This window comes from Corvus cornix, chromosome 3 (assembly GCF_000738735.6).
Source record: "Corvus cornix cornix isolate S_Up_H32 chromosome 3, ASM73873v5, whole genome shotgun sequence".
Taxonomy (NCBI): Eukaryota; Metazoa; Chordata; class Aves; order Passeriformes; family Corvidae; genus Corvus; species Corvus cornix.
The window spans coordinates 92,815,555-92,831,679 of record NC_047056.1 but is presented as its reverse complement, the minus strand read 5'-3'; the positions used below and the strand labels follow the sequence as shown (position 1 = coordinate 92,831,679).

The window sequence follows — 16,125 nt, the reverse complement described above, 5'->3', positions numbered from 1 at the left end:
ACTTTTATGCATACAGATACTAATACGTACTTTTATATATATATTATTTAGCATGAAAAAACTACAAGAGGTAAGTGATGCATTTCAGAAACTTTCTTCAAATACAAGTCTAAGAACTTTTGCAAGATTTCTATGTGAGATATTATCATAAACTAAACATATTTATTAAGTGAGCCTTAAATAGGTTTGTCTTTGCAGCAGGACTCTGTACAATGTTGGGTTTTTTTAAATCAGATTAACCAAAAGATAATATACATACATATATATATATATATATATATATATATATATATATGTACACATACAACATACAATAGAAAGGAAAATGGTGGTCCTTATTCCCTCCAACACTTCCTTTCTTCCAGTGCAATGCCACCAACTCAGAGATCACACACAAATTTGGATGCTACATTTCAGCTTATGTTTGAAACCACTACTTGCACTCTTTTTTCCTGTCTTCATTATGGCCATTTCAGCAATTAGAATCTGCAGTTTTGTCACTGCAAATAGCAGAGCTCATTTCCTTATATCATTTATACTGAATTATTTAATATACACTTAAATAAAAAAAAACCAAAAACCTGTCATGTTCCTCTGTATCAAAACAATAAAAAAACCCAAATTGCTACTAGGATGCTGAAAGCAAAAGGAAGATAATGCCCAGGATAGTAGAAATAAATGTAACGCTGTCTTAAGATACCAATTTCCCTGCAGCTTTGCTTTCTTAAGCCTAGTCAGGTTTCATCTTCTCTCTTACATAAATTTTAGGGAGGGCAAACCGTTCACTAACTGTCCAGTCCACTTTTTTTTTTTTTTTAAATTTCCATAGACTCCAAAGATACTGAGCAGTGTTCACTGTATTTCCCCAAGACTGCTAAAAATTTACTTACAACTGTGGATAATTCATTTTTCAAGTAGGCATTTGAATGCCTGAAGAAAATCCATTTTGAAACATGATGATTTTGATAAATATAGCCAAGTACAAGATAGATCACTGATGATATCAGCTTATTAATCCTTATTATGGGAGAACTGTAGGAGTGAAGAAGTTGTTTATCTGCGTATGTTTGGGTTTAGAAACTGCTATTAAAAAAAGAACTGGCTATAGATACTGAATTAATACTTGCTATTTCCCACTCAGGGAATTTCAAAAGACTCTGGAAAGCAATACTTTTAGAACTAGAGTACACCGGTTTCCTGTATGACTTGTTTAGTATACATAGCTGATGTCCTATGCAAAACACTCTGCCAATTTTCTTTATAAATTCCCTAATACGTGAGTGGGGATAATACTTTCTGAGACTGTGCTTAACAGCTCTGATACCAGTGAGACATTCTCTCCAAGATCACACAACTCCACAGGAACTCAAGTTCAGCACTTTGTTTGAAAACTTTTGATACACCATTTTGACTAGGAGTAAACCACATGGCTGACTTTAAAAAGAAACAAAAAAAAATGCTTGGGGGTATATGTTTTTCAACCCTTTATCTACGAGAAACCAGGATCAACTATGATTTTTCCATTCTTTATTGGGATAAATGTTAATGGATTTTAGGCTTAAACCATTGAACACAGCAGGAAATGCCGAGGGAGGATGCAGAAACAGGACACATTTCTGGGAGTGAAGGGAGCAGTGGGAGCGTAGATATTGCCAACAGAAAACAGGTAGGAGAAACCCAGAGTGACAAGCATCAGTACCAAAGGCAGCAACTGACAGGACTCAGAAGGTGGGGAGAAGATGTATTCCACTGAGCTTTTTAAAGGGACACGGTGTTTGCCATATTACTTATTTTGGAGATTTTTCTGTCATTTATTCAGTTTCCAATATGTAAATCCCTTCTGAAGATGTCTGCTGTAGCAAGAGTCTGAACGAATGATGTATGGAAGAAATCTGTTAGCAAAAATGTATTTAATTAACAGAATTTTAATTCTACTCAGGTAAATAAACATATTATGAATTAAAAATCTGTAATGTTCTGTCAGGATCACTATATTTTTCAGTCTTAAAAAGCTCTTCATATAGGCACAAATTCTACATTAGCCACTCCCCTTAAAAGTTTCTTTATCCTTCTAATGTATCTTGGGGGTTTGGAACTGAATAGTGCTCTACAGTAAATAAGTTTTAAATGTTTTTGTGTTGCTACATATATTTGATAGGTTGAGTTCAAGTGCAAGGTAACATTATTGCTAATTTCCAAATGTGATAGATTACATAATATTTACATGGAAACTGAAAACTTTGCACCATGAAAGTCAATAGGAAGAATCTGAGGGTAACTATGCAACTTGTTTTCCTGAAAAAAACCCCAAATGTGGTTCATGGCATGTCAGATGGACAGGTTATCCAGTAGAGAAGCTTATACTTATTGGTTTCCTAACCAAAACAGGTAATAGGGGAAATCCAGTTACAAGCTAGAGAAAGGTAAGAGCTTCCAAAAACTAGTAGACAGCAAGAGAACTCCAAGACAAGCATTTGACTTTGCAGAATTTCACTAGTGACACGAAAAAGGAATGATGGTCATGATATCTCTAAGGAGGCTAAAAGAAGTAAGCAATTACCCATAAATTAATAAAAATGTATTAGTTTTCTCAAATAAAAAAGTTGTACTCTAACTGCCTCCCCTTTGTTGCATGGCCATGGCATATCCTTTCTCACCTAATGGAGAAGGAAACAAAAATAGTGCCTTATATTGGCACAGGTATGTCCCAAGCCTTTTTCTGGTGTAGAGCAACTTTATTGAAGGTGATCCACAAACGATACATCTTTTTACAGCAAACCAATAGATGGTGCTCTTTAGCTGTCTAATTATGTAATTCTGAGCTAAACATTCAGCTCGGATGTCTGGATCTATGGCCATAGAGATCTATCAAAAAGGTGATCTAGACCACTCCATTTCCTCATGAATAACTTTGCTATAGGCCTCTCACAAGGAGGGTGATAATTAAGATTACAACAGATCTATTAACAGGAGAGAAAGCATACAAATTGAAATCCTACTATTTTGAAATATAACTGAGTGTTTGAACTGGTGCATTTAGCTACGAAACACAAAATAGTATCCAGCTGTTATAGGAATTATTCATTAACACAGAAATAAGAAGTGAGTTTCAGAGGACTCCAGATACTTATGTCAAATTGTATGCCAAGATTATAGCAATTCATTACTACTGCTTTCAAATCACTCTCACATCCACATACACTTTTATGGCCTTTCACTATGATATTGAGATGATTTATAAGGAAGTCATAATAATCTTAAAGGTAATTTTAAATAGTATTAGGAAATTAATTTAGACTAAAAAGTATGAAGTGTAGTTCATTCTCCTGCATTGGCAAATACCGACAAAAATGTGAAGGATAATAATTTTGGCTTTAAATTGAAGCACAGTAAGATAAAATCAATATTATCTGGTCAAAGAGAAAAAAAAATAATTTTTGAACAAAATTTGTTCAAAATTAAGATTCCAAGTTAAAAAATAATAATTGCAGGATTATTCTTAGTATCACAATCACCTTTCATGCACAGTCTAACAGTATAAGATAACTTGATGGTCTTGTAAAAACCATGGCCAAGCCACATTTACATGAAAAAGCCTGAGTTGGATCTATCTATCTATGCCCATGTGAATTGCCCAGCTTTATCCAACCTACAAATAATAATAAAAAACCCCAAACTTCCATCTCAAGGAGGAGTCTTGGGAAAGACTAAGAGATTTTCAATAGGATGCTTACCCTAAGTAACAGATTTCTATTTCAAAACTGTGTTTGGTTGAAGTCTGGATTTCTAACATACTTAAGATACTTCTAAGTGCAACCTTGATTTAATTTTAAGTACCATATAACTTATGCAGAGATCTAAAAGGACATGCTTGGAAGAATTTTAAAAGTTATTTTCAATGCTCAGATTTTTTTTTTTTTTAATGTTCTAATAATTAACAACAGAGGAGCCCTTTGGACCCAAAAGATCTGCCTTTTGATCGACGTGGAGATGGGCTCCACACGTAGCAGAGGCAGTCTTATCTGTTATGCTCCCACAAGTTTGTGGCATTGCAAGCAGTAGCTTACTAACTCAAAATAAAATTATTTTACACCTAAAACTCCTTATAAAATAGAAAACTAAGAAAATTATTCAAATTCAAAAAGATTTATTTCACCTACAGTCTAACTGATATTACTCCTACTTCTTTTTACAGATTAAAAGCCTTTACTATGTCCTTCACATTCATTTTGCAAACACTGATGTTCCTCTTTTTAAGCCTGTTGACACTTCTATTGATTCAAAGCAGAATTAAAAATGCGATCACCTATATTCATTCAAGATCCAGAGCTATATAACTGCTCTTTAATTAGAAAAAACAAGAAGAAAAAAACACTCAAAACAAACCAAAAAACCCCCAACAAGCAAACCTTGAATGGCTTTACACCTTCTAACTGTATCATGTACATAAAATAATGTCTCTTAACTCTTTTATAAACTAATTGCATTAGGATGGACCGTATGAGTGATTTTAAAAACAAGAAAAGGTAAACAAATTTTGTTTTCCTTATCAATGCATTGGAAAACAAAACAACAGTCAGCTATATAAAACGGAAATTAACTGAACATGTTATAGAAGGTTTAGAAACGTGTGTCAGATAAGTAATATAATAAATATTAATATTATATAGGAATAAGACATATAATCTATGTAATTACTATAACATAAAATCTCTTATTTACATATTTTATAGATATATCAGATTACTTTCCTTCAGCATTTAGATTCCACTTGTTCTTGCAATTCCATTGCTTTACTTAAAAAAAAAGTCCATCCTGCTTTTACTGCAGTCATGCTGGAGCTGCTTCTTACCTTGCTGATGTATTTGGAGAGGGTAATCCAGACATATTGCATCATGCACTAAAACCACTTAAGAATCATCAGTCTGAAATTACTTTCTTTATTCTTGTTCTCTTTCTAGGTTTTACAGTGCTCATGTATGTGTCTTTTTTTGCTTATTTTACAGCAAATATTCCTTTAAGGGAAAAAACAATCCTAATTACCAGACTGCGCTAATGGAATATGTGTCTCCTAATATAGAATTAATGTCTAAAGCTGTTGACATGATGCCAGATACAATAAAAGGGAGCAATTAAAAAAAAGTCACATTTTAAGATGATAACACCCCTAGACCATTAGTTTTAAGTATGGAACAACTTCCCATTTAAACACACAGCTGATTTTAGCATATTACAGAATGCACTACATTTAGCATGGCTCTAATGTCGCTATGGTAACTGTTCTGGCTCAAATATAGCTGAATGTGTAGCTTCATTCCAAATTTTCCAATAATCCTTTAAACATTTCTTACAAAACTCCCCATAGCTTCTCCAGACTTTCATCAGTGATACTGTACCAATCCTTCACTGATATCACCGATGCCAGTACTGTTTAGTGTCTTCATCAGTGACATGGGGAGTGGGATAAAGTGCACCCTCAGCAAGTTTACTGATGATGCCAAAATGTGTGGTGACGTTGACAAACCTGAGGGATAGGATGCCATCCAGAGGTACCAGGACAAGCTCGAAAAGTAGGCCATAGAAAACTCATGAGGGTCAACAATGCCAAGTGTAAGGTGCTGCACCTGGGTCAGGACAACCCCCCGTATCAATGCAGGCTGGGGTATGAACAGATTGAGAGCAGCCCTGCCAAGAAGGACTCTGGGGGGCTGGTGGGTGAGAGGCTGGACACAAGCTGGCACTGTGTGGCCCAGAAAGCCAGTTGTGTCCTGGGCTCCATCAAAAGCAGCATGGCCAGCAGGGCAAGTGAGGGGATTGTGCCCCTGTGCTCTGCTCTGGTGAGACCCCACTTGCACTGCTGCATCCAGCTCTGGGATCCTTGGAACAGGAAAGACATGGACCTGTTCAACCAAGTACAGAGGAGGGCCACAAAAATGATAAGGCCTGAACACCTCTCATGAGAAAAGGCTGAGAGAGTTGTGGCTGTTTAGCCTGCAAAGAGAAGTCTCTGTGGAGATCTTGATCCAGCCTTTCAGTACTTAAAAGAGGTTTATAAGAAAGAGAGGAACAGATTTTTTAGCAGAACCTGTTGTGATAGGACAAGGGGTAATGATTTTAAAGAGGGTAGATTTAGACTACATATAAAGAAGACATTTGTTGATAGTGAGGGTGGAAAAACACTGGAAAAGGTTGCCCTGAGAGGTGCTGGATGCCCATCCCCAGAAACATTCAAGGTCAGGACTGAGCGACCTGCTCCAATTAAAGAAGTCCTTACTCACAGTAGAGTGCTCTTACTAGATGGTCTTTTTAGGTTCCCTCTAATCCAGATTATATTATGATTCTATGATTTTAGGAACGCACAGTAAATCCAGGTTTTAGTGATCAGTGCTAAATAATCTCCAACACACCACAGACAACAAGAAAAATGTTGATACTGAATTCTAGGAGAAAATAAATTCTTATTATATCTCTGATTTCCAATGTAAAGCTGATCGATATTACATGAGATCAATGTAGAATGTTTCCAATGCCTTCTGCTCATATTCTACTTCATCTATTACCAGAAATCAAAAGCACAAGCATGTTTTTAAGTGTCTAGTAGCGTGCCTTATACGAAATCAAATGGACAGACTTTTATGTTCTGCAGCAAAATTGCATTAGTTCTTCCCCTTCAAGATTTCAGCTCTGATCCTTAGAAGTCCTCAGAAGAAAACTCTGTCATTGATGATTGTTGTGTATGTCTGTGCATGAGTGAGAGGCAAGGGAGTACTCTCAGGCTGTGCTTCGGACAGACATGAACACTTAATTTGGTACCAAGCTGCTTCACTGACTGCCATTACACAACTTTGGGTCATGTGGAAATGTTAGAGAGTAATCTTGTGACATAAATCTACATGTGTCTTGCAACCAAAGTTTTTACATAGTTTCCAAGCATAGTTACCACACATTTTTATTGCTATATTTTCAAAAGATCAGATGCTAGCTAGAACTTCACAATTATTAATGTATTGTACTGTCTATCCTGTTATGACATTAAAATAACAGTGGGATTGCTTCCTATCTCTAGAAAGGCATTCTGAAAATAATAACCATCAGTCATCTGTGAGTAGATCTGCATTTTTCTAGGCTAAATTTTATAGCAATGGTGCATATGTCAAGCACAAGACGTTCTCAGAGATGAAAAGGATGAAAAACCTGCATATGTAGCCTGCAAAGAAATCATAATACAAACTGTTCCACAATTTAATCCATTCCCACAGGCAGAACTATCATCTTTTACTTAGTAGAGAGAATGTAGATTTAGTATTACAATTACTAATCCCTAATATTGCTAAGCAAACAGATTTAACATCAGCTAGCATAAAGATAGTAATGCTTGCACACGAGTACATGTAGTAAGACTGAATTATAGCCTGTTTAAAAAAAGATGTCATCTATTAGCTGTCTATATATTCCTGTTTTACTGAGGCTGACTTTTGCTCACTACTTTCATTGTTGAAGTACAATACCATAATAAGTCATTCAAGACACAGCATCAGAAAATGTTCTTATACCAACTTCAAATATGTAACATGAATTAAAACCTTACTTGTAAGATACCTTACAAATATAACTCTGGAAGATGGAGGAAAAGAAGAGGAAGGGTAGAGATGTGGAAAGAAACAGAGGCAAACTCTTTTTTTCCGTTCTGAAAGGTGAAGGGGTCCAAAGAAAATGCATAAAAAATGGTCATTACTAACAGGTAGAAAATAACTTAAATATCCTTTAATATCTTTTCAGATAAGCACCAATAAAAGAAAAACAGGAAATGAGACCTTTACAAGATCTCTGACTTACCATATTGATGGTGCTTCTGTTCCACTGATCTCTAAGAAGTCATATCCTTCCTCTAACTGGAAGTCAGTAAAGACCAAAGCAATGGTGTCTCCTGGTTCAGCCAATATGGTCCAGGTGCAATCAGCATTATTTTCATACTCAGAAGGGAAGTGTGGACTTGAAATAGTTCCACTTGTCCCACGTAGTGTCCCTCCACAAGCTCCTTCAGCTGATGAACAGAATATCAATTACTAATGAAGCTGCACTTCAAACAAGTGAAGCACCATCCATGTTTCTGCCATAGCAAACCCATCTCTTCTCTACCCACTGAGGATCCATAAATATATGCACACACAGGAACAAAATATTATCCAGGTGAATGGAATGGAATGGAATGGAATATTTTCTGGCCTTTAAGCAGCAGAGGTTTTTGGTTTTGGTTTTCTGACTTTTTTTTCCCTGTTGGTGTCACTTTAGCATCAGGCCAAACAAGAATGAAGGTTGGAAGGGACAGCTATTTTGAGCTGGTTTGGAGAACCTGGCTCTGCCGAAGTGTGCACAGAAGAAGCCTAAAAAAGACCTGGGCACAAAATCACAGAAACACAGTTAGACTCTCTGTGATACAAATTTAAAAATACTGAACAATTATTTTCTTCCACTTATTTCTTATTAAAAAAAAAAAATTCTTATAGATTTAAAAGCTGTCCTAAACTAGGAAGCATTAATAACATCATACTATCCTTTCTATTTTTTCTTTTTTTTTTTGTTCTGAATCAGGATGTTTACAGATGACAAATGAATTCAGAAGGTTTTGTTGCCAGGTGGACCTTGCAAGGTTCATGCATCATCAGTTAATAATATACAGTTTTTAATGATTATTAACAAATTTTTTTTTAAAAATGCAAAGCATAGGAATTTCCTCCTAAATCTTGAATGTTACTTAGTATTTTGCCAAAGGATTTAGCAAACATCTTATATCTTCCTTGCTCAGTAAGATTTCATTGAAAGCTTCAAAAACTTGCGGATTATCAGTAGTATTTGGTATTTGGAACATATAATTAAAAAACCCCAAATAAAAAAATATGTCATCCATACAATTCATTGACATAAGAATTTAAAAATTCTTCAGGTGGCTTTTGCTGTTTGATAATGTGGCTATGAAAGCTAAAGCAATAGTAATTAAAAATACTTCCGCATAGGTGAAGGATCAGAAGAGATGCATTTCATCATGCGGTTTTACCATCTTAACTTACTGCTACTATCATTAGGTATTATTTGCATACTATAACGTGGAGATTTAAAAACACATAGTTTGGCAGGGTGCATAACACAAGGAGCTTATTGTCTAATTAGAATAATAACTGAATAGCTAATTAAGACAATAGAAAGGGGTAGGAGTAGAGCTGCTCTTCTCAATCATAATTGAAAGCCTGTCAGTGAAAGTGTATTTTAAAAGAAGACTCGGAGGAAAAAAGGACTCATGTGAATCAAAGGAAGAATACTGTGGCTGGACATTAGAAAAAGGAGACTATTAAAAGGGGCTAAATAGCTGATAAGTGATGGAAATTAAAGGAAGAATTGGAAGTAAGGCAGAAACAGAATAATTTCTTTAATGTTTAAGTAACATATAGAGCATTAATTTGACTAAAAAGAAGAGAGAAAGCTGCTGAAGGGTTCAAACAGGTATCTATCTTTACTATTCTACATGCAAAGTAAATTTTGACATACATAAATGTAACATAACCTTGGCTACCAAAGCCTTACTGATTTAATTTCTTGGCACACAAATTTTTCAGAGGAGGTCATGTCTTTTCAATTAATTTCATATCTTACTTTTCAGACCCCAATATTTATGTGTTCTTTTTTAAAATGAAGGAATAGGGCTAGAATAGATCGAATCTCCTAAAATATTTCTTTTTGTTGGTGAAATCAGGCCATTTCTGTGATTCCTTCCTCAATTTCTGGCTTTTCATACAGGGTATATTGAAAAGGCCATTGTGACTCTGAGGAATGAAAGGGGGAAAGGAAGTGAAAATTAAAGAACCATGGATAAAGCTGAGAATCAAATTCAAATTTCCTGATGCATAATACATTCAAAGATTAAAATAATTTGAAAGCTACTGTAAATCTATAATAAATCAGACAGGAGAATTGAGGTTTGTTAATAAATGATATCTGATATGACCCTTTCTCCTAGTGTTTTTGTGTGTGTTTTGGTTTTTTGTTGTTGTTTCGGTTTTGCTTTTGTGGTTTTTCTTTTTTTTTTTTTTTTTTAATTAAATAACTTTCTAGCAGTTCATTTCAGATCATCATCCAACCCAGCAAAGAAAAACAAATTAACTTCATACATCCTGTGCCTGCACTTTTGAGTTTCAGTTTCTAACACATAACAGTTCCACCTGTATTCTTGAAAGCCAGCAAGCAGACTTTTCCCATGCAGGGTAACCAGCAAGATGAGCAAAATCCTAAGTCAGCCATATCTCTTTGGTGCTAGCTGCTGCTGTTAAATTTCGTTACGACAGCATTCTCAATTATACCATCTCCCACTGTGTTTATACTGACATTAAGTAACATACTAGTGGTAAATACAATACTCCTCACTGTTCCTGCTAGAGGCCTTGAATAATCTTTGAGCTCTAAAGCTCAGAATTTTACATCTGAAATGTAGTTCATTATTTCTGACAGCCACATGCAAAAATCTAAATTTATACACTGTGCATTACCAATGCGAGCCAAAGGAACTCACACTACTACAGCTATCTGCCCAAAGGGATGCACAGCTCTTTAATCTATTCACAACACCATTTTGAAGAGGTTTGCAAGAAACCAAGCTAACACAGAAACAGAAAGAGACCATTAGTCAGCTAGGTAAGACCGCAGAAACCAGCTTGAACCAGAGAGTATTTTCTCTCTGACAGATGTGGATATGCTTTGGGAATTTCCCTCGTCACAAGTGGTACACAGGCGAAGGCAACCAGACTGTTGAATAGTAAAGCATTGTTTAAGGGAGTGCAGGCAGGCAGGATATGGCCATACTGCTCAGACAGTAGGATGCAAACTGTCTAGTCTTACACAGCTGGTCCCAGAGCTAGTTGGCCTCCTTGGACTGATCATCGTTTTTGGCCATGGCCTTCTCTATGTCATGCTTTTGAGAGAGTTAGAACAGTGCTCAGGAATCTTAATGCATCACTGTGCTTGCAGTAATTTGATAGCAGATAGTGCCTGAGGCTTCATGAATTCAAACTCTATGTGATTTACAAATTGCATTTTAAAATGTGCAAGTAATTAATTCCAAACACTTATGGTTATTTTCAAGTTGTAAGCAACTGCACAAAGTGCTGTTTGTATCAGCATAAATGACTACTTGAAATATAAAGCTACAAACATTTGGATCTCTCAGTAGTCAGGAATTAAGTGCTCCAAATTTAGAGAATATGCATCTCATATAAAGTACACATGCAAAAACATATGGCTGGCACCACTTGAAAAAAAGTATGTACACTGTATAGATGTGTAGCTTAGATAAAACAGATAAACATATCCATCAAGTTTATGCATGCAAAAAATCAAAAGTACCACCATGGAAGTCAGTGAAAAACCTTTCATTTTTCTTCAAGATAGAAAGAGTGATTTCACCAAAAATAATAATCTGAAAATTTTAGTAAGCCATGTTTTGCATAAATGAATCTTGCTACAAGTGAGATGCAAGTCTTGATGAGCATATAGCCAAGGATGAAGAAAAAAATTGGTATCTTAGAAAACATCCTTTGAATTGGTTTAGGTATCTTTTGAACATTCAATCATTTTTACAGGACTTTTCTCTCCTCACCACACAAATGCTTTCCAGAGTGCAATGTTCTGTATTCCATATGCCTTTTTTAATATAAAAGATAATAAAATGGTTAGGCAAGTAAAATAACATTTATTGCATAATGAAACCAAAACTAAACAAAGCTGAAACCTTAAAACTAACCTGACCTTTCAAAATTAATTTAGAATCTTTCAAAATTAATTAAGAATCTGAATTGAAATATTGGAGTTGGCTATTCCACTTGAGTTTATATTGAAAGGTCTTCATGTGAAAAACCACATTAATATGTTACTCTTGTAACATAAGTGATAAAAACACAGTGGTGATTTAAAATACAAAATTCATAGTAATAAAGTTTTTCTTCTTATGTCATTGGTAGTCATTTCCTTATCTATCACCTGCAATAGCATAGGTGCAATTAAAAACTTGAGTGATATTTTATGAATCGTCATCAAATGACATATTGTCATTTTGAGTCACATTTTATAAGTCTTATCAATTAAAGAAAATTGCAGCTTTAGAGGGTTCTAAATGAACCTCGGGCATAAATTATTCAGCAAGCCTTATTAAAAGCTTCACTGAAATAGTTCTTTATCAAGACTGGAGAGCACTTCCATGTAGAGAGGTCTGAGGGTTTGGGTCAATGGCAAGTTGAATATGAATCAGCAGTGCCCCAGCAGCCAGGAGGGCCAACCATATCCTGGGGGGCATCAGGCACAGCATTGCCAGCCAGCCAAAGGTGACTGTCCCACTCTGCATAGCTCTGGTATGGCCCCACCTCAGGTACTGTGTGCTGTTCTGGACATCTCAGCATATGAAGGACATCAAACTACTAGAGTGTGTGCAGAGGAGGTCCTGAGGGCAAGACTTAGGAGGAGTGGCTGAGGTCATTACTTGGCTTGTTCAGCCTGGAGAAGGCTTAAGGATGGCCTCATGACAGTCTGCAACTTAACCCAGGCAGGCAGCAGAGGGGGAGATGCTGGTATCTGCCTGGTGACCATCGACAGGACACAAGAGAACAGAAGGAAGCTGTGTCAGAGGAAGCTGAGACTGGACATTAGGAAAAGGTTCTTCACTGGGAGACCAGCCAGTCACTGGATCAGGCTACCCAGGGAAATGGTCATGGCACAGACCTGTTGAAGTTCAAGGAGCATTTCCATGATGCTCTTTCTTAGTCATGTGGTTTAATTTTACGTAGCCCTTCAAGGAGTTGGAGTCAAGGATCCTTATGGCTCCCTTCCAACTTGAGACAGTCTATGATTCTAAGATTTATTCAGTTCTTTATTAAATAGCATTTTTCTGTAGTTTGTTTGTGAGAAAGTAGATAACTGTACCTCATTAAAAAAAATCAGTACAGAGAACACATCTATGAAATAATGATGAATGATTACTTACACAAACACATGCTCTGTATATTTTCAAAAAGGTTAATATGAGGAGTTTGTTAAATAACTTTTTAAAAATAGGACTTTAAAATTACCATTTTAAAATGTCTTACTGACAAAAACCTAAAAACAAGTCATAGTATATGCATGGAAAGTTTAAAAATAACTTCTAGCACGTCAATGCCAACTGTCAAACTGCTAAACTGCAGATTCAGAATGACCAAACACATCACAAAGTCTTACAATGGTGTAGCATTATGCATTCATCTGATAGCTCATTTACCTAATTTAGTTGCAAAAGGCAGACAGCTATTTAACCATCAAAATATATACCTTCACTTCTTTATCTTCTTTACTGTTTTAGGTTTTTACAGACTTTATTTTGAATAGGTAAAAGCTCTGCTTCTTTTCTGTGTTATAAAAAATAGAAACTTGATAAAAGTTGCTTGGTTTTTTTTCTATCATCACTTGAATCCAGATGTACTGCATCCCAGCTAAGTTCTCTAATCAGTCTGCCTCCCTTTCTCAATTTCTTCTCTTGCTGTTGATCAACTTCACATAAATTAAATACTCATTAGACCATGCATCTAAGATTAATTTTATTTCTCTCTCCACGGTTGTCAAAGGGCACTTCAAAATAATTTGGATTGCTCTCTAAGTAGAATGTTTGGGGGGTTTTTTTGGTTAGAATTTCAGGAATTATTGTGATTTAGGAAAACAGAATCTATTTTACATATATTAAATAATCATATTTCTCACATGAAGTTAATACTATGTACAAAATAGAAACACACAAATTGTTGCAATTTGTTTAGGGACCTGTGGGCAACCATTCCAGCTGCAGCACTACCTTGAACATTTTAGCTTTGACATTCCAGTGACCTTGATCTAAGTAGACCCTGGTGGGGTCATTCCACAGTTATGGGCCCTGAGAATACTGGACTCAGGTGGGTAGTCTTGCACAGGTTGTTTTTATTTTTTAAACATTTTGCTTAATTTATTAAGCTTGAATTATTTATTCTATCATATTGGTTGTTATATTACAAAGACCTATTTCCTCTCTATCCACTCTGGATGGGATATCTGCTGTATTGGTCAAAAAAGTTGTATTTTTCAAATAATACAGAAATAGTGATGGACTAATTATTTGTCACCCTGGCAGAAAAGCTCATTGATTAATTGATAGTTTGCACTTGAGCAAACTTAAAATCAAAACCCCAGCTCTAAAATTTTTTTAATGCAAAAACCTGGTTTAAGAGAAGAGAGTTAAATTAAGAAGTTCAAAAATTAATCAGCAGTAATTTCATACTCTCTCTCCCACAGAAATAAAAGATCAATCTTCAGAATATCTTGTAAATATTATCTTATTTTACAGTAAAGTATCCTAAACTATTTTCCAGTGATGATTATCCCTCACTTCAGAATATATTTTTGACACTGATAATATATCTAAAAGTAACAGTCTACAATGAATGAACAGTAAAGTCCTAATTTTAAAGCAAAAAGAGAAAGGGCTGAATTCTTTGAGACCAAATTAATGATTGTTGAAAATTTCACTTTTTTTTTATAATAATTAGGAAAGTTAATCCAGTTATTCCCGTAATTCTATGGGCAGTTATCAAATCCTTCATCTTTTTATGACTGCCTCTGAAGTGTTTTTTTCCTTTTTAATAAATGAATCTTTCTCTGATATAAACTTTGCTCATATTTCTAATGGTCAGGCTCAAGTTTTGTTTTCCATTCTTTGACTTTACGTTATTATTCTGGATACCTCGGCTATGTTTTCTTATACTGGTCATCTCATTTTTTCATTTACTCCCAGCTTCCAGGCCCTTTATTTCACAGATCAGTCTTTGACCTGGCATCTTTTCAATTTTTTATCAGGTCCCTCCATACCTACTGACACATGTTAGAACAAGAACATCTAAACATAAATACACGTATGTGTAAATATATATATACATACACACACACACACACACAGATATATAAATGAGTACTTGTAGCTGTGTCCACACCTCTGTTGGGTGTGATCTACTAGTCCTGCACTACTGTGTAAGAAATTACACAGTATCTGCTTTTCAATCTGCTTTTCCTGAAATACTTCTCTGACTTATTTTACTGGTTACAATGAGGGCTTCCAAATTTCATCTCAATGTAAACATTGCACCAAATCAGATTATTCTGTAAGTGAACAAAATTGCTCAGACAGGAATCTACTATTTCACTGTAAAAATTATAGACTATAGGGTGGATACAGGGAAAATATTATCATGTAATGTAACATTAATAAGCAAAATTATTGGAAAATGTTCTTTTTATTTCCCTTTTTAATTTTTTTTTTATTTTTTTATTGTAAACATGGATAAATGTGGGATCAGGACATCTTTTCTCCTCCTTAAACTTATTAAGCAGTATTTGTCTAAACATCAACTGGCTGAGAAGAAATTATATCAGAGAATTGCTTGCTACCACAGAAGGTACGGATAATAACAAAACCATCAATTTCTCTTAGCTTTTTTTTTTCAAAAATATCAGCTCTGCATCTCAGTTTATTTTATTCTAAGTGAATCATAGACTCTTTTTCCTTTCTTCCTTTATCTAGGAATATCTTTTTTAATTTTTGATATATATAAATATACCTGTATGTGTGTGTGTGTGTGTGTATGTAAAATATATATATTTTAACCACAATATTTCTTCAGTAATAGTTCTTAAATCTGAAACCTGATTAATTATTACTTGTTCCTTTTGGACTTTTCTGACATATGATCTTTTTTACTTTATTGTCTTCTTTATTTTCCCTCCAATAGATGGATGTGTTTTTAATGATAATATATTACATGTTCTTCTCTTCACAGCTACTTTTATTGTGAGAAAAAGCTTACCATTGTAATATCACTAATCCAATTTGTATTCCTAATGTTAGTTTCATAAAAATCTCGACTCATGCAACTATAATCAACTAGGGATTCTCAAAATTACTGAGAATTGAGAACCTAATTATAAAAAGTTCATTTAGAAGTAGTCACATATCATAAATCAGCTATTAGAGGAACTACTGAAGAGAATGAAATTAACTTTCAAAATGTTTCAGACTTGTACTGCACACTA

At 34.9% G+C, this 16,125-nt stretch overlaps 1 protein-coding gene across 1 annotated transcript in view; it reads right to left on the bottom strand.

The window, feature by feature from the left end:
• The window catches only part of CSMD1 (CUB and Sushi multiple domains 1), a 1,117,781-nt gene that overhangs the window by 516,393 nt on the left and 585,263 nt on the right, over positions 1-16,125 (bottom strand). The window contains exon 5 of the mRNA XM_039568608.1: positions 7,837-8,044. Coding sequence (XP_039424542.1) covers positions 7,837-8,044 — 208 coding nt within the window. The remainder of the gene's footprint in view (positions 1-7,836; positions 8,045-16,125) is intronic.